At 36.1% G+C, this 18,410-nt stretch overlaps 1 protein-coding gene across 1 annotated transcript; it reads right to left on the bottom strand.

The window, feature by feature from the left end:
• LOC139134259 (histamine N-methyltransferase A-like) lies at positions 1 to 5,668 on the bottom strand. The gene is made up of 4 exons (XM_070701169.1): positions 5,535 to 5,668; positions 3,723 to 3,923; positions 2,895 to 3,236; positions 1 to 2,296 (listed from the first exon to the last, which is right to left on the bottom strand). Exons 2-4 carry the CDS (start codon positions 3,913 to 3,915, stop codon positions 1,908 to 1,910), a joined length of 924 nt encoding a protein of 307 aa, XP_070557270.1. The 5' UTR covers positions 3,916 to 3,923; positions 5,535 to 5,668; the 3' UTR covers positions 1 to 1,907.
• Positions 5,669 to 18,410: the final 12,742 nt, after the last annotated feature.

Raw genomic sequence — 18,410 nt, 5'->3', positions numbered from 1 at the left:
TCGAATCAGTTAAAAATAATTATTGAAACAGATATATGCACGAAGCGACTAGGCAGCCGATCTTCATAACATGCAAGTTAAAGAATAATCTAGTGATCCAAACCCCCATATATTGTCCATATACTGTACATCACCAGATAGATTTTGATCCCATATTACAGACATGTTGAATTGACTACATGAACATGGCATGATTTCAAATTAGAACTGGTACCTCTTTAAGGTAGGTAACAATATACGTGGATGATACTGCTTTAAAAGTGTAACCTAATTTGTTCACAGTAGGTTTCATAGTCGTTCGTAGATGGAATAAGGTTGTCATATAAAACGCTGATAGTCGGCATTAAGTTAAAAGTAAAATCTAATCACTCGTCAAAACGTATCACAAAACGACAGAGAAGAATGTCGTTTTTGTGGGTGTTTTTTTCTCAAAATGTGAACTGTTACATTTGAATGATGGTTGTTTGCCCTTCAAGGGTGTTCAAAAAAATGAATTTCTTCAAAAAATGATTGAACGACATCACAATTGGCCGGCGCCCGTTGATGATTAGTGAGTGAAAGGCAAGAGTTAATTTGTCTTTCGGGACCGTTGTGGAAGGTACCGCTTTACATGACAATTACCTCTCCTTAAAAAAATATAAATCAAGAATAGAAATCAGGGGTCATCATGCAAAATTTGGTATATTTGTCGACACTTCAAATTCAAAATGGCCACCATCCCTGTGTTAAAACTACGGTTAAAAGATAAAGCAAATGAAAACTTTATTTTACTCTATGAGTTTCAAAATGAGCCCGAACTCAAGTGTTAGACCAAATATGTATTGAAAAAGGTTGAACATTCGAACATTTGTCCCCGAGGCTTAACCCTTTCACCACCATGGTTTGTCCCAAATCCATTGTTTTCTATGGTAAAGTTGGACCTGTATACAGGGAACTGAGGGTGAAGGGGTTAAGATATGTCCTAATGATGGCGTCCAAATCGTGGAGGTCCAGAAATGAACGGACGTACGTTTTATTATTTATTAAAAGGCAATCATATGGTAGAAGTGAAACAAAGTAACATTGCGTCTAGAAAAATATTTCTGTCCATTTCGTTACCATTCGGGTGGTTCAATGTGCTAAAACGATACAATGTATGTTCAGACATTGGCGTTGATCTTATCTCAAGTTTTTAGGAAGGCCACAGTAGGCCTAGTAACATTTCTGTTCATTTATTTTATTTGGCTGGGGAAACGTGCAGGGCATGCGTAAAGCGCATAGATTAATAAGAAAAGGTATAGATAGCAATATGAAACAGGCACACTCACTCAATACAAACAAATAAACATCGTATGATCGATATGTTTGTGAAATTTGCGAATATCATTAAGATCAATATATGCCAGAGTTCGATTTTCTGGTCTATTTATTTTGATGATATGCGATATTTTTAACGAACAATACCTGTTGTCAATGATAATAATTTGAGAGAACAATAAAGCCTATGTTCTGCTCCTATAGCATTCAGTTTGTCACTGTAATTAAATTTTGTCTCAGACTAATGAAAATGTTAATAGTCAATGTGTACACAATATGCTTTAGGGATCTAATAATAACCACGTTTTTCCAACGTGCAGGAAATGTCGTCTCTGTGAAATAGCAAAAAAATGGAAAAGGAAATTAACCAGTTTAATACACTGTACATGGTTCAATGTCCGGTGACGTGAGTACAGATACTGCGCCTTCGCCAGGGTTACGAAAACACACATGCGCACTGCAGTCTGTATGTACATGGTATTTTAGTGAAGATAAATTGGCAGACCAATGTGGACACTGTGTATGTTGAAAATAATACAGCATACATTGTGATATTGACCAGAAAATATTGAATCGTGTGGTACTGAATAAACTTATCATTATGATGGCAGTTAGAGAGAATATATAGATTTTATGATGACGATATCGATTTCATCGTCACATATGAGACGCCGCCCGCTTTCTCCACGCGAGTTCTTTCTCAAATAATCTAAAACTTTTTGTAGCAGGTTCTTTGGGGCGTTTTGGCGAAAATTCTTCGTTTGGGCGATGAAATCCAGAATCATATTGCCATCTGCCGACTCCTCGTCAAAGACATCGGTTATATCATTGGCACGCTCACGTGGACGGCCATGATAGCTAATCCCTTTTGTTTTCAAATAGTTTGTGATGTCATCAGACGTGAGCATTAGCGCACATTGTGTGATGTCGTCAGACGTGAGCTGGTTCCCGGGAACTTCTTCCCATTCTCTATATCTTGTCGAGAGGATGCCTCGGGCACCTGTGAGATAAAATCACCAAACCAAAAAGAATACAATACGAGCCAATAGACTGGGGTATGTGCTTCCTGAGAATAAGCACAGATCTTTGGAAAACATGACACACATTCGATAATTACATCAATATCACTCGACGTGAAAGTTCGCATACGATGTTCTCTGAATTTCATTGGCCTTACATTGGGCAGTTGGCTTAGAGTTTTGGATTTGTTTTTGCAAATAACAGTCTTTACACATCCAATAACCATATGTATGATATTTTCGTAAGCACATCTAAATATTGACCTGTAGGTGGAAATATCGCCATATTCATGTATAATTATCAATGCGAATAAGGAAAATTTGCGATACTAATTTCAAAGAAATCGTGTAAAAGCCCAAAAATAATCACAAAAATTTTGGTAAGCATTTGTCGAATATTGTACTTCAGGCACTTGAAATAGTATTGAAAGATTCGAGGTGGCTGATTTAAATTTACCAATGCAAGAAACGTACCAGTGTGGTGCACTTCATGCTCTTCGACTGAACTTGACTCAGTAGACCCTAGTATATATTTAGCTGTCGGCTTAAAACAAATTGATATGATGACCTGCGTCTTACTTTTTGAGCTGTTTATTGAGTTGACCATGATCCCTGCTGGCATCAAAAGCTCGTAGAATTGGTCAATGATGCTCCTCCAGTCCTCCATGTAATAAATGCCATTGATGCACAACAAAAGATGAAATTTATGGTGGCAGCCGTTATTCTGTCTTTTAACCATGTATTCTTCGAAGTTGTCCTCAAACCACTTGAACGAAACGTTGGGAAGTGTATTCGTCACGTCTTGGGCATTAGTTTTGAATTTATCAAGCTGTTTTTTTGCGGGTTCAACGATTTCGACACTCACGCTGGACGTTTGGAACATGTTTGCCAGTATCTTCACTATTTTCTGCTCGAAGAAACCTGTATAAAACCGACATGAAAACATAATTGTATAAATTTACAGAAGCTAACCTTCACCCGTTTATTCGCGTTTACATTCCATTTTCCTAGTTTATTTCCGGATTTAAATGGTCAGACTAGATTAATAATCGCTCAAATCAAACAGAAAAACATTATTGGTATAGATCGAGGAATAGTGATGTATTTTATTTGCTCATGGACGTGAGCGTATCATTCGTAGCAGCCACATTTTGTTGCATTACTAGGTGTTGTTTACGTATTGCTGTTTTATGCCTGGTTAGCATATAAAACCTATCCCGCTGACATCAGAGTAAATCTTTCAATATGAAAATCAATTCTGTTTCTGAGTAAGAGATATACAGGACTGATAAATAAGAGAAAATTAGTGTCATACTAGAATACAATATTTCCGTGGGAAGTTTTTAAGTCAGATGATAGAAATAACGCAATTTTCCCGGCATTTTCTTAAATGATAAGCTCCATTACCGTTTCCTGCTGCAACGGCCAGCATCCTGATATCATCACCCGGCTGAATGCTCTTTGACAATTTTTCGATGATACTTTTCCAGTGGGCCATCCACTCATGTTCTGCAGGACACTTAGTTTTCTCAGATATAGTCCTGTACGCATCAAAATAGTAGTCCATATCGCAGTATATGCTCTTGAACGAGGATGCCATGTTAATGTCTTCACCATAAAACGATGGAACAAAAAAACAAACAGACAAGCAATCAAAGCATTGTATACACTGTTTTCCACATCTTTTAAGGCTGAACGTGCCTCGGGGACATGTTCGGACTCTCAAAATTTTACACCGGTTTAGTTTTTCGAAATTCGAAAATTTTATTTTTCTCTACAGAGTTAGCACAGGGATAGCGGCCATTTTGAATTTTAAATATAGCGGTAAATCTTGGGTTATTTGTTTCTCCAGTACCAAAATTTGCACGGTAACCCCCGATTTTTGCTCTTGATTTTGAAATAGAAAGGTTGAAAGATTCCTTAAGAAAAGTTTGAGCAGAAGCTTAAGTCTTTCACTTTCGAGGCGCACACTACCGTAAAAAGCACACTATCTCACTGATATGTAATATTTTAAAGCGATAGTTGTATGGTTTCACATCTATGAAACGCATTATGATATTTTGCTGAACGTGAACACCGTAATAGCATACTTCTTCATTTGGTCTAACAGGCATAAACTCAATCTCCAAAGATAAAGATCGTGTATATCCTGCAACTGTCACGAATTGTGACGTCACTTTTACTTGGTCTAACAGTCATAGACTCAATCTCTGAGGAAAAAGATGGTGTATGTCCTGTAATTGTCACGAATTGTGACGTTACTTTATTTGCCTATATTGTTGAATTAATTAAGATAGAAGGTTCACTACCATATTCTAAGCAATTACATTGATCGTTGGTTATGAACGCAACAAATAAGTTTTCATCTTAACTATGTCACTTGGTATTAATTTTGAGCAAGTTAAAGCCCAATTTAGCTGTAACTCTTGAAATTTATTGACCTCAAAATATCTTCCTATTCTCTCCTTGTTTTCCCTGAATTCTACCCTCTGAAGGTATATTCCAATAGGAAACTCTTCCTTAGTGAAACACTTGACAGGTAAATTCAAATTTTAACAGTCAATTTGATTTTCGCCATTTTCAAAAAGTGGCAATACTACAAAGAAAACATACAATGTCACAATTGAAAACATTCACCCTGTGCATTACATTGGACTACTGTGCAGTTTATGTGAAGATTTCAGTGCAGATATGCACAGTATCCATAGATTTTGCTTTTCCGCATGGAGCTACAATTTAACTTTTAGGCAAACATTTAATCGCAATGTAATTTTTATCTAGTTCAAAATCGCACATACCCCGCTGGTAGTTAATAATAAGTGTATACACACACCTAAATTAGTGCATTCAACTTGTTAAGTTTGAAGTAAAATCATAAAATAATGCTAAATGATACAGATAGTTGGGCTTTCATTTCAAATGCGGTACTTAATACAGCTATCACCCTGTCAAATACAAATTTCGACGCAAAAGTCTAAACGAAAGTAAATCGATGTAAAAACTGTGCATTAAAAGGCCCCATGCGAACAAAGTAAACGAGCATAATTATGAATAAATGCGCAGTGAGCATGCCTCATGAAATTGAACCTGTGACAGTGCAATCGGCTTGTCGACCAAGAAGTCTGTATGATGCGCTGCATAAAGAACACATAATAAACTCTGCAAATAAACTCTGCAAAATTTTATAATTACTTAATGGCGCGTAAACTTTATACTTACCTCGAGTTAATTTATCTGTAAATATGCGGAATACAGATTTGTCACGGGAAAAGACACTACAACAATACGGTGCGTCTCCGAGTATCGCCCAGCAAAGCAAGTTTCAGAATGTTTACGCCACTACAAAATCCAGAATATTTATTGCTTGTCAAGGAGACGTTGATGTCACTCTGATGAACGTTCATTTAGATCAGATCAAACTCTAAATATGTAGACAATGTTGAAATCATTTCCGAATTTAGAAACGTGTTATGAATGCGAGTTATATTTCAATAAATAACAAAAAGGTAAATGTCGATACCTCGAATCGTTCATAAGGTAGTTATCGCATCGAAATTGAAATACTTGAACTTTTGCCAAAACTTTCCCCAGGACAACTTTTAGCCATTCTCTTTCAAAACTAGTAATAAAAACCAGGGATCACCATGCAAAGTGTAAGTACCAGAGAAACAAATTACTTTCAATTTACCGATATTTGATATTCAAAATAGTACCCTTCCCTGTGCTAACTCTGTGGGTTAGGATGATTTGTCGATTTTCGCAAAACTAATCAAGTAATTATTTTACATATACTCAACGAGCTTCAAAATGATCCCTCAGTGTTATGTAAGGAAGGAATTGTAAAAACTTTAGATTCTGATAAATTGCTCCGAAGGTCCCCTTCCTGAATATATTGCTTTGGTGCAATATTTGTGTTAGTTATCGTCGCTTGCTTTTCTCGATGAGCGACAGGCTCATCAAATGCTAAAAATAAATTTTAATGAAGGGAATCGTCATTTTCATATGCTAAACAACTGAGTGATATGTGGTGATGGTGATATATTGTACGTGCGTGATGGAAATTTATCGAATATATTAATATTGAAAAATTTGTTAATATCAACTGTTGAAGGGTCAGAATTTCATAGCAAAAGATTATCGAAATTTAAACAAGTGAAGCTCGTGGTAATTTTAAAACGAAATAGTTCTTTATGTTTTCATTCTGGCAAAGATTTTAATACAGGTCAGTTCAGTAATTTCTTGATTCCGGCATATATTAGAACGTGTGATATCATTTTGTGTTATAATTCGACAAAAAGAACCATACCAAGGCTAATTTAAAATGACACATATGTCTACAAATACTGTTACGGTAAGTACTTTACTGTCTGTCAGTCGAGGTACCGATTACTGGTAATGCGCTCAGTAAGTGAGGGTAACACCAAAGTTGTCGGTTGTGAGAACCACTTTAGATCTTTATTACTAAAGCAATGGTGAAGTACTCATATTTAAACTTTCCATCCAACTCTCTGCTCTACTCTACTTCTGTCTAGAAAGTGTGTAACTTAAAAAGTTTCAAATCTACATATCATAGTGAGGTATACAGCATTAATTAAATACAGATACTTCGGGAAATATATCAAAGACAGGAAATATTGTCAAAAAAGCATGATGTGGTCTTCAAACTTGAACCTGGAGTCAACATCAACCCGTGGTTACTTCTAATAACTTTACCATCTGTTTAATCAACACGAGACTAAAATGGCGGTTAATTCAAGATCGGGAGTTTAAATGGCTCAGTGAATCGCAGGAAGTTACGTATGTTGGCAATCGTTGCTGTCGGTCAAGTTGATTACCATCAGTCGACTGGTAGCATTCGACATCTGAAATCATTGGGATGGGGTGTTGATAAGGCGTTACAATACAATTTTGTGGGACACTGATAATATCTGATACAAATATAGTGAATTTCAAAATAACTTGGACTTACAACGTGCTTCGGTAATTAGAAAAACGCCAATTGCATTCATTAAAACGTTCTCCTTTGATAGATTTTGTAACAATTTAACCCAATACGACATCCACTTTTCTCACTTTACAGAACAGGTTTAGTGTATGAAATGCCAATCTTTTATTGACCCGTACACACTCAATGGAGAAAAAATCCTATCGTTAAGGTTATGTGCAGTTTCCTAGCCTGGAAATGTGATAAAGGCAATATAAGAATGTTCAAGCAGTCAGTGTACGTGTGAGTTTTTCAGTGAGAGCGCGGCGACACTGACGATGTTGACTGTGGCACAGTGATCATCGTATTAGGTTAAATTGTTGCTAACTTTATCGAAGTAGAACGTATGCAATGGATGCAGGTGGTGTCATTTTCTATCGCCAGAAACGTTTTCTTATCACCCAAGCACGTTGTAATTCCAAGCTATTTTGAAATTCACAGTATATTGGCCCATGATTCATAACACATATCACTGACATATGGAATTTAGTATTTTCTAGTGGAGGTAACCAGTAAAGATAATACAATGATCATAGAAAGATTCATAGTTATTCCGGTAATTGGAATATATACTTATATAATTCGTCTTCCCATGTATATGCACATATTATACTATAAATATTAGGCTCTACTTTGGTTCATTTCCTGTTAAAACTTGCTTCTGCAATTCGATGCGTGGTTTACCTGGGTAATAATGTTACTTTCAAAGTTTTACACTACCATTATACTTGAAGTAGTTCGTGGTTTACGTGAAATCAGTATCTTTTTACAACATGTGAAAGTGCCAAAATATTATATCTTGATTTCGAGCGCTGCATCTCACATCTGTATCTTTTTTGTTTCTAAGAAAAAGTTTTACTTCATTCAGATCAGGAGCTCTCGAGTATAGAACGACTTTGTATTTACTGAACCAAAGGATCCCACGTTAGACATCTCCCTGACAAAATGCATCTTCTGACAAAAAACTCTCAAAAAGGCATCGGGGGAAGGCGGACAACTTGATGGCATTCGCAATTTAGAGAACTTATTCCTGGGGTAAATAGGTGTGTATTAAACCAGATACATTCACAATATACAATATGGTTCTTATTTTCGTCTATGATGATGGCATAACGTGCTGTCTCTTTCCTCGTTAAAGCGAAAACCTGTAAAGTTCCAGGTGAAAAGACATGTAGTTTGCACTGATTTCTCTCAACCACAGTAACGCAATCCTTACAAAGAACACATCAAAATCTTTCATTTTGCAGATTCAGTATGTCGATTTTTGTCTGGTGTCCTTATTAATCCAGTATTTCAATTAAGGATATGAATTAATTGTTATCGCTTGAAATAAGTAGGGTTTACCACCAGTAAAATAAGTTGTCGCCAGAGAACATCTAAAAAGACAGTTTGTCCACTACAACAAACATATTCGTGTTCATATTTTGAACATTGAGAATTTTCGAGATTTTGTAACATACTCATTTAAAAAATTGAAATGTGAGTTTTGTCGCCGCATGGTTTCCTGCAGGGCCAGATGAAAATGTGATGCATCACAAACATCTTTCAACCAAACACTTTCACTTCACGGAACGCACAGTCCGCCATAATTATGAAAGACGTAGCTCTGTTTGACTGAGGTGTAAAAAAGTGCACTCACATTGACCATAGCGGAGACTGTCAAGGATATAGATCAGGTTGTGAATATTCACAGTACGCTTACGAGGTGCAAAGTGATACTAAAATTTCTTATTGAAATTATTATCTGACTTAAAAACCAATATATCACCCTAAAAACTAAAAAATATAGATCGCAGAGTTTTGCATACGAAAGCGTGTTATGGGAAATCGTCCTCGTGTCGTATCTCCACCAGGCCCTGTTAAATATTGTTATCGAGATTTTCTCGGAGACTACTGTATGTGTTGTCGCTAAGAAGCGATGGACGTATAGGCTCATACGCTGACATAGCGACTGAATCTTCTGGTGTTATCAGAGTTTCGTGCCTCTAGCTGGCGATTTTCTCCGTGTTGCGTCAGACCAGTGTATAGGTGCTCATTGCGCGTTAAAGGGTCAAGTTTCTCATATGGTGACCTATCATCTCTTTCCTGCGAACTTTCAACTGCTGTTCCTCCGGAAGGTGATTCATTCGTTTCGTCTACCTTTGTTTTCCCGACAGGTTCAGCGATGTTCATCTTCGCGGCATGATCTACTTTAACTGCATCCGAAACAGTTTCATATTCCCGAATTTCAAGTCTCCCCGGAATTTCTTCATATTTAGCCAGGCCAGTGTATAGGTTCTCATTGCGCTTTTTAGGGTCAAGTTTCTCATAAGATGACCCATCATCCCTTTCCTGAGAATTTTCGACGGCTGTTGCCCCGGAAGGTGAGTCATCTGTTTCGCCCACCTTTGCTAATTCGACAGGTTCAGCGATCTTCATCTTCGCGGCATGATCTACTTTAACTGCATCCGAAACAGTTTCATATTTGCGAATTTCAAGTCTCCCCGGAATTTCTTCATATTTAGCCAGGCCAGTGTATAGGTTCTCATTGCGCTTTTTGGGGTCAAGTTTCTCATAAGATGACCTATCATCCCTTTCCTGAGAATTTTCGACGGCTGTTGCCCCGGAAGGTGAGTCATCTGTTTCGTCTACCTTTGCTTTCCCAACAGGTTCAGCGATGTTCATCTTCGCGGCATGATCTAATTTGACTGCATCCGAAACAGTTTCATATTCGAGTCTTCCCGGAATTTCTTCATATTTTGCCAGGCCAATGTATAGTTGCTCATTGCGCTTTTGCGAGTCAAGTTTCTCATAAAATGATCTATCACCTCTCTCCTGCGAACTTACGACGGCCGTTGCCCCGGAAGGTGAGTCATTCGTTTCGCCCACCTTTGCTAATTCGATAGGTTCAGCGATGTTTATTTTCCCGGCATGATCTACTTTAACTGAATCCGAAAGAGTTTCGTATTCCCGCATTTCAAATTCCCCCTGATCATAGCCATTTGAATCACCATCTGTTGTATTCCTGCCGTCCCTAATAAATCGTTCTGTCACAGTGATAAAGTCTTGTTTATGGCGATGTCTGCAGCAATATTGTTTTCTGGAAAAAATTGACATTGACAAATTAGTAAGTGGGTATTAGTTCAACGTAGTACTCTCAGCTGCTTACCTTCAATCTTCGAAATTACAATTGGTTAGAGGGGCAGGCCACTTATCAGCTTTTATTATCATCTTAAAGCAATGTAAATCTCAACTGATGAGAGAACCAGGGATTGAGAACTACCACTTTAAAACATGACAAAATTTTGACACAAGTCCGAAGGTGCTACTTCTTAATTGTCATTCTATCTTTTGAGAAAATTGAAAGCTAACAAATGAGATACTACATATAAATAATTAGGTACTAAATGACCTAGTGAGATAAACATTAACTTTCTTGCTTTTACAAATGAAATTTCAAAACTCCTAAAACTGATAACAAAAGCAGCAGGAGAGTACTAAGGACATATGCTGTGAGATAATTTCGGTCAAGAGGGGGAAATAAGGAGTCGTCTAGACCGCCGACGGTTCCTAATACTCTTTTTTTGCATAAACATGTACTTGTTCCCACCGACGAGTGCCAAAGGTACGATGCAGGCCACAGTGGTTGAAGCAGCTGTGAACAGTCAGGGAGTCTTCCTGTGATATGGAATTTACATGCACTAAAGTTTGGGTTTAGTACAGGAGGATAGCCTCTGAAACCAGCGAAGGTACTATTTTATTTACTGCGGGTGGGCGTAGAGGTACATCAAAGGCAAAATACTCATAAACAAGTCATGAATATATTTTGTCAACACGATTGGAACTAATTTTTGATATTTGTATAATGTACTAATGTCGGTTTAATCTGCATATGTAAGCTCATCTGCTTTTCTCCTTAAGCAATGCACTTGTTTTTACGAGTAAGTTGTAATATTGTAACATTCAGCTATAGGGCACCTGACTCTTGTAAGAAATTTGAAAAATATAATAATCCAATTCTCCGAAATAGTTCCAATCGTGTTTGTAGTCAAACCAAATAATTCGAACTCTGTAATAATATGGTAACAAAGAGGAATATGTGATAAAAAGCTGATTAGTGGCGATTAATTTCCCTTAAGGAAGCAAAAGTATGAACCTTACCTTCGATACAAGATGTAAGTGATAGTTATAAAAGCAACAGTAACGAGTACTCCGACGACTACACCTACGATCAAACCTGTAAAATATTAATGCGCCAATTAAAAGATTATACTATCAATAATTAAACCTTTAAGCTTATTTGGACACTTTTAAATTATATGAAAGAATACACGTAATTTTTCAGCAATCATATATATATATATATATATATATATATCTATATATATATATATTATATATATATATAATATATGCTTTACTTATATATATATATATGCTTTACATATATAATATTATATATATATATATATATATATATATATATATATATATATATATTATATATATATATATATATATATCAGTACTATCTGTGCCCAAGTTCAGTGGTTGCAATAAATCCATTATGGTGATAACCGGGAGGGCACATTGTATACATTTTGTATGTATATATATATATATATATATATATATATATATTATATATATATATATATATAATATATATATATATATATATATATATATATATATACGCATACATATACATAGAAGTATACAGAGTGTCCTCGTTTGAAAATACAGTTCTCGATGCGGAAAGCAGATCGTTATAAATAAATTAACGCAATAATATCTGTTACTTCACTTTCATGTATCCTGCTATCATAAGACAGAATTGAAAGGATTCCTAGCTCTACACTCTATTTATATATTTGGGACGTTTCACTCTATTTGTAGGTAGTGTTTAATTTCATAAAAATTATTTTTTCGATGGCGACATTTTGAAACAAACTCAAAGCGTTTGTTTAATAACTTAGATTGTCAGCATTGGTAATGTGTAGCTTTTCTGATTTTTATATATAATCCCATGGTATTTTTCTCTGTTTGACGTCATCGTATGTGAGTGTTTTTAACGGAGCCATACAACTTCGAGGCGAAGGCGAGAAGTTGTGCAGCTCCTTGAAAAACACGAGTATACGATGACGCCAAACAGAGAAAAATACCGTGGGAATATATATTTATCACATGAATAGTCTTCTTATTTTTTTTTGACGTAGATGGATTAAAATTATCGTAACAAATTGCATGAATTTCGTCGCGGTTCGTGTTTTACATACGCGGATTACTTTCATTTAAAGAGTAAAACGGTCCGTCACCATGGAGATACTTTCATTCATAAATCCATCAAGCTGAAATTTTATACATCCAATGGTATCTCCACCAATCAAACGTACGCATTCGGTCACGTGAACGTGTCAATCATTGTCTCGCGCTGTACCGATGCCAAGGCAAGTCAGCCATCGGTGGACATAACTTTCATCGTGCTAGCGACGAATAGCTATAGTATTCAGAGTTATTTAGAATATTTACAAATAGATTTATGAAGTAAATGTAACGGCACGATCAATACTGTCAGTAATTCTCATTCTCAGAGATTCCGTGGCTTTTCAAAATATCACACAGGTTTACGACCGTGGCGAGCGCGAAAGATTCCTTTCGATGACACACAGAGTACCTCATTGCATGTTTGTGCCCACAACGCTGCCGTCACCGGTCTCTGCCGGTGTCAACTCGTTAATCCCGATCTCGGTCGTCAATGTTTTCGTCTTAAGGACTTTGATGTTTGCAGTGACATATATCTCACCGTAGATACATCCTAAATTTAATTGACTGAAACTCTGTTTTTAGTGTTGTCTGAGTCAACTTTCGAAGTACATCGAAATCCACAGCGCTGCACTGCATATACAGCTCAACAGCTGATGTCTTCGCTACAGCCTTACGCCGCTACAGGTTTGATTGCGAGCGAGAATTTACGGATTTTTTTTTATGATGAAGGAAATTTATCGTTGTTAGTCGAATGAATTTATGCTTGTGCCTCCTATGTCGCTTTCCCGAAGATTATACTGTACTCATTTATTCAGTTGAACTTCCGTTGAGGTGTAGATTTCAGGTTTATCGCCAACCGGGATCGCCAGGTACGACGTCCACATTGAGCGTTACGACGCGACTCGACTGGCGCTGCGACATTACTAAGCTAAGCGATCGGTGGTATCAGGAACAGCTATAGTTTTAGCGACTCGAAATTTTGCTGGACATGCCTTCTATGGTTCCATATATGGATAATCGGGTCACCTTTTTGTGAAAATGTCATGAGGGCACGGCATCGATCACGACAAATCGGTCTATGTCACGTCGCGAACCCCGCATGTATGAACGGTACCATGCAAGAAAAAAGTTCCGGTTGATGACGTATGACAGAGGTAATTCGGATTTCTTATCCGTCCTGTTCTACGTCACACAGGTGGGAATTCAGGCCAGTAGATGTGATAAAAAAATACATCGCTTGCTACACTGTAAAAATAGCGGACGCTAGACGCGTCTTTACGCGTTCAAATGTACATGTCGGTGTTCAAATTTGAACGGCTAGTGTTCATATTGTTAACACTAGTGTTCATAATATTAACAATGATGTTCTAAACCTGAACACTATGTGTTAACAACGATCTCCTTCAAGTGTTCAAAAACTCAGCATCACAGAAATTTTACAATACTGTGAAACAATTAACAGTCTTTTGTGTTTTTTTCTTTACAATGGCTATATTAAATTTACTATTGCTTCACTGTCCGGCAAAGTACACGGATTTTGGTGTAACGAATTTCACACTAAGTGAAAAATATTTCCGGCCTACAATTGCTGAAAGCATGTTTTTTCTAAAAAGGAAGTATACAAAATAATTTTACACGTTTATTACGGGTTGAAAGTTTAAAAATTAGAAAAGAAAATCAGAAAACCACCATGAACGTTTTAATTTTAACATCGGCGTGCAAGGGGCGTTCTACTTCTTAACACTTAGTGTTCAAGTTTGGTGTCTTTTCCTATCCCATGATGCATCAAAACGGAAGTTGCGACATTTTTCTTGTAAGCGCACCCTGAAGTCGTGATCGTGCGGAAGCAAGACCAGAAAGGGTAAGTTTCCTCTCCAAAATAGTAAAAGGTATTCGATTTTTGAAGCATCTATATTATCGTCCTTTGAAATTAATTGTATTGTACCTTTAAATAGCTTAACTACGTGAAAAAAACTTTTTCTTTCAGTGGCTGGTATACCAACAACTAGCTATGAATACGCAGTGGTACTTTTGGCCATGGCATATCGATCGATCTCACTCGGGTCAAGGGTCATCACAATACAACTGTAGTGATAACCCTTGACCTGAGCGCGATCGATACGCCTTGCATAGTACCACTGCGTAATCACAGCTAACATATGTCTTTTAGTAAACACAATCGCATGTAAAACATCAGTTAAACATCGTAGAGTATACAATGTATTGTTTCAGCATATGAGAGTTTGGCTTTTTAATTTTAATCAATTGATCACAAGAAGCAGCAAATATTTTGTAACAGTTTTGAAGAGAGGCACTGTATATGAAAGTCTCCACTTTTCCTTATAATAATCAGCCCCTTGTCTTTCATTTAAAGTTTCATCTCGCCATATTACCTATTGTTGCATTTTTTCAGGATGTAAAAAGTTGATTTAACTGAAAATCGAAGAGTTGTTATAGAAGCTGGTGGTACAGATAACGAAGAAGATGAGTGTACAGGTAGCTGTCTGGAAACAATCTTGAGAAACTCAGCTCATCTCTAATGTAGATTTAAACTTCCAAGGGTCAGTAACTGAATTTTGATAATTTCTGTATTTTTTTCTGAATTAATCTAAGCTTTGGTAGCATGCCATGATCAACTAAATGTTGCTGGGGAATAAGCTTTCACAGACGTGTAGTCTCCCTTATTAAATTAAAGCTGATATTTATTGTTAGCTCTTTCAAAATGTGTACATGAAAATCCATACATGCATTTATGAAAGTCATCTGTACACTCAGTCTCATCCATTTGAACACCATCTGACATCTTTGTATTTGCAGGCAGCTTTCAAGACAATATGACAAAATGTTTTTACATAAAAAAATTCAGCCTTGAATGGATGTGAAAGCGACAGACCATTCAGAGTAAAAATATCCACTCTAATTACTGATTTTCTCTGAAATTTTCACTCTGAATTTTCTGTCACTTTCTGCTTCAATTTTTCATCCCCCCCCCTTGCATCTGATGAAGGAGACTTCACGTACTTTGAAAGCTTATGCCCTTGTAACATTTAGTTGATCATAGCCTGCTACCAAACCGTAAATTATTTTGTATTGTAGCTCAACACGTCTCTTGTACTTAGCAACTGGTTTTTAGCTTTGCTGTCAGCTAAATAGGTGGATGTGTAGCATTGTCCTCAAATTTGTACTTCCAAAGGTTTTTCTTCAAAACAGCCTGTACGAATCCTTTAATATTTGGATTACAGGTCCCAAGGGATTACCCTAATCAGATATGTTCAAATTATGATGAAATATGCAAATTTATATTTTGAGGCTAATTTTGCTATTTTTTGGAAAAAATCTTCTTCTCTTTTACTGACGTCTTCAATATTTTGTAAACATGTCCCTAAAAATGACCATCGTCAAATTTGTGCTAGTTGTGATGAAATATTCAAATTTTTATATTTCATGGCAATTTTTGTCATTTTTGGTCAAACAATCTTTAAAAAATTCTTTTCGAAACTGCTAATCGAACAGCTTTGGATATTTAGGACATAGATCTCTCTACTGGTAGTCTTTTTCAGATTGTTAAAATTATGCAGAAATTTGCAACTTTTTTTTTTTGGCATTAAAGACATTTCAGACATTTTAAGACATTGGGAATTACCAAAATGTGATATATTCAAGTTATGATGAAATGTTCATTTTTTCATTTAAGTGTAATTTTTACCATTTTTTAGTAAAACAAAATTGCATAAAAATTAATAGCAGGGTACACCAGAATTTGAATTTTTTACGAATATGTTTTAAATTTCTGAGAGGTATATTTTTGAAATGTCACCCATTTATTTCAGGGTTTATTTAAAGATATTACAAACAAACTAACCTTTTTTTATGAAGGACTTTGTTGGACAAGGAAATAGGTTTTACCCTGCCAAGGACCCACTTCCCCACTTTCTGCATGTGTGTCTTACTGTGACACTTTGACAACTGACATGTTGTGTTTACTTTAGTGTGGACAACTATATGCCATGTGCACCAGAGAAGCCTTGACTAACTTCTTTTTTCTTCAAAATTTACTATTGTCCATATAGGAGGAAATGTCTTTAAGAAACCATCTTACAAAAATGGAGTATGCATTTCATACATATACGTCTTTTCAAGACAAGAAGTGTGCCAAATTTTGAGCTTTTTCAGATGATTTTTGTACGTTTTAAACAAGTATGAACATAAAACGTAATCCACAATATGGTGATTTTTATTGCTTATGTTTTTGATAGGAAGGTGTTAACACTGTTGGTTTTTTCCTCTGACAAACTTTACATACAAAGTTGCAATGTTTATTAACCCATTTTACAGTAAACTATTGTATTTTACTCTAGAAATGTTTGGTGTAATTTTAGAATAAAATAATTTTACAGGAAATCAATGGTCTGTAATGTTATTTCAAGGCTTGAACATACCGTGAACGCCCAAAATTAAAGGTGTTCAACAAGCGCGCATCATGTGTTCTAGCCTTTAACACACTTATCGTTGAACGGCGTCCATGCGTTCAAAAAGTGTTACAGCCCTTGAACGCGTAAAAGCGTTCAATTTTTTGAACACATTTCCTGTGCAACGTGTGTTCAGATATGGAACACCATGGTGTTCAATATAATGTCTTATGAACACGTAGCGTTCAAAATCTGCACACGTGTGTTCAAAAATTGAACGTTGGTTGAACACGTAGTGTGTTAAATTTCTGAACGTCTGGAGGCGTTCAAAAAGTGTTACAAAAAGGCGTTTAATTGGTGTTCTATCCTTGAACACTTAACTTTACAGTGTAATGTTAGAGTAACTCGATGCTTTGTCCATAATTGACCACGAGATGTCAAAGACTTGGCTTTTGTTCTTTGAAAGACCAGACAAACTTTGAGAGCTCTGTGCAATGCCGATACTTATTATTACGGAATAATTGTCATGTGATTAGCGAAGCGCGAATTGAAAGTGCTATCAGTGAGGCCGATGTAAACATTGTGCCCCAGTGATAACTTGGATATAAACCATACCTTTGACTTTACAGTTACCCATTAAGGAGCATGTAGAATTGTCCCGGCAATTAAAATAAACTAGACGATCTTTACGCTGGTCTCCGGAGATTACCCTCTTATAATGCAATTTTGTTATACTAGCAAATTCTTCATAGAGCTGTAACTCGTTTTAATTGTGTTCCTATTGAAGATCTTGAGAAGTTAAGACCCCTTTCAAAAATGTTTTTCAACAAGTTGAAGGCATTATTACATTGTACTTGAAGTAATGCGTGTTATTATTTATAACGCTCTGGTTTCCGCATCGAGCATTGTGATTTCCCAGAGTGTTATAAATAATAGCACAAATTAATTCAAGATCAAAGTAATAATAATATTTGTTACTTTAGTTTAATGCATCCAACAACCTTCAGACTGACAAAGATTGTAGGATGCATTTAAGTAAAGTCACATACATTGTCACATTGTACTAGAAGTAACTTGTATTCATATATATATATATATATATATATATATATATATATATATATATAATATATATATATATATATATATATATATAAATCGAATATTCAAATATACGGTACAGTAAGTCGTACAGTAAGTTTAGGTATCTTAGGGTACGGAGTCTAATTCTGAGTATAAAACTTAAGGAGTTATCGGACACTTGTTGACCTCGGACCCAAAATATCTAAAAGAAGAGATGATTTTAAATACTTCTTATCATTCAGTACTTCACGAAGTTAATAGTGGTGAGTCCAAAACTTGTGATTTTAAGTGGCATTGTGCTGCTGACCTACATTTTATTACGCGTGCACTGTGCTGTGCGGATTGAAATTTTGTTCTGTGCAGTAAGCGGAC

The sequence above is a fragment of the Ptychodera flava genome, chromosome 1 (genome assembly GCF_041260155.1).
Source record: "Ptychodera flava strain L36383 chromosome 1, AS_Pfla_20210202, whole genome shotgun sequence".
Classification (NCBI taxonomy): Eukaryota; Metazoa; Hemichordata; class Enteropneusta; family Ptychoderidae; genus Ptychodera; species Ptychodera flava.
The sequence above is the reverse complement of the archived record's forward strand: the minus strand, read 5'-3'. Positions and strand labels throughout refer to the sequence as shown.

Bases quoted from the DNA above. Each gene is read 5' to 3' on its own strand.
- LOC139134259 (XM_070701169.1), bottom strand. From the start codon at position 3,915: ATGGCATCCTCGTTCAAGAGCATATACTGCGATATGGACTACTATTTT. The intron at 3,237-3,722 runs GTAATGGAGCTT...GGTTTTATACAG, and splicing joins GGCCGTTGCAGCAGGAAACG to GTTTCTTCGAGCAGAAAATA. The intron at 2,297-2,894 runs GTAAGACGCAGG...TTTATCTCACAG, and splicing joins CTCAATAAACAGCTCAAAAA to GTGCCCGAGGCATCCTCTCG.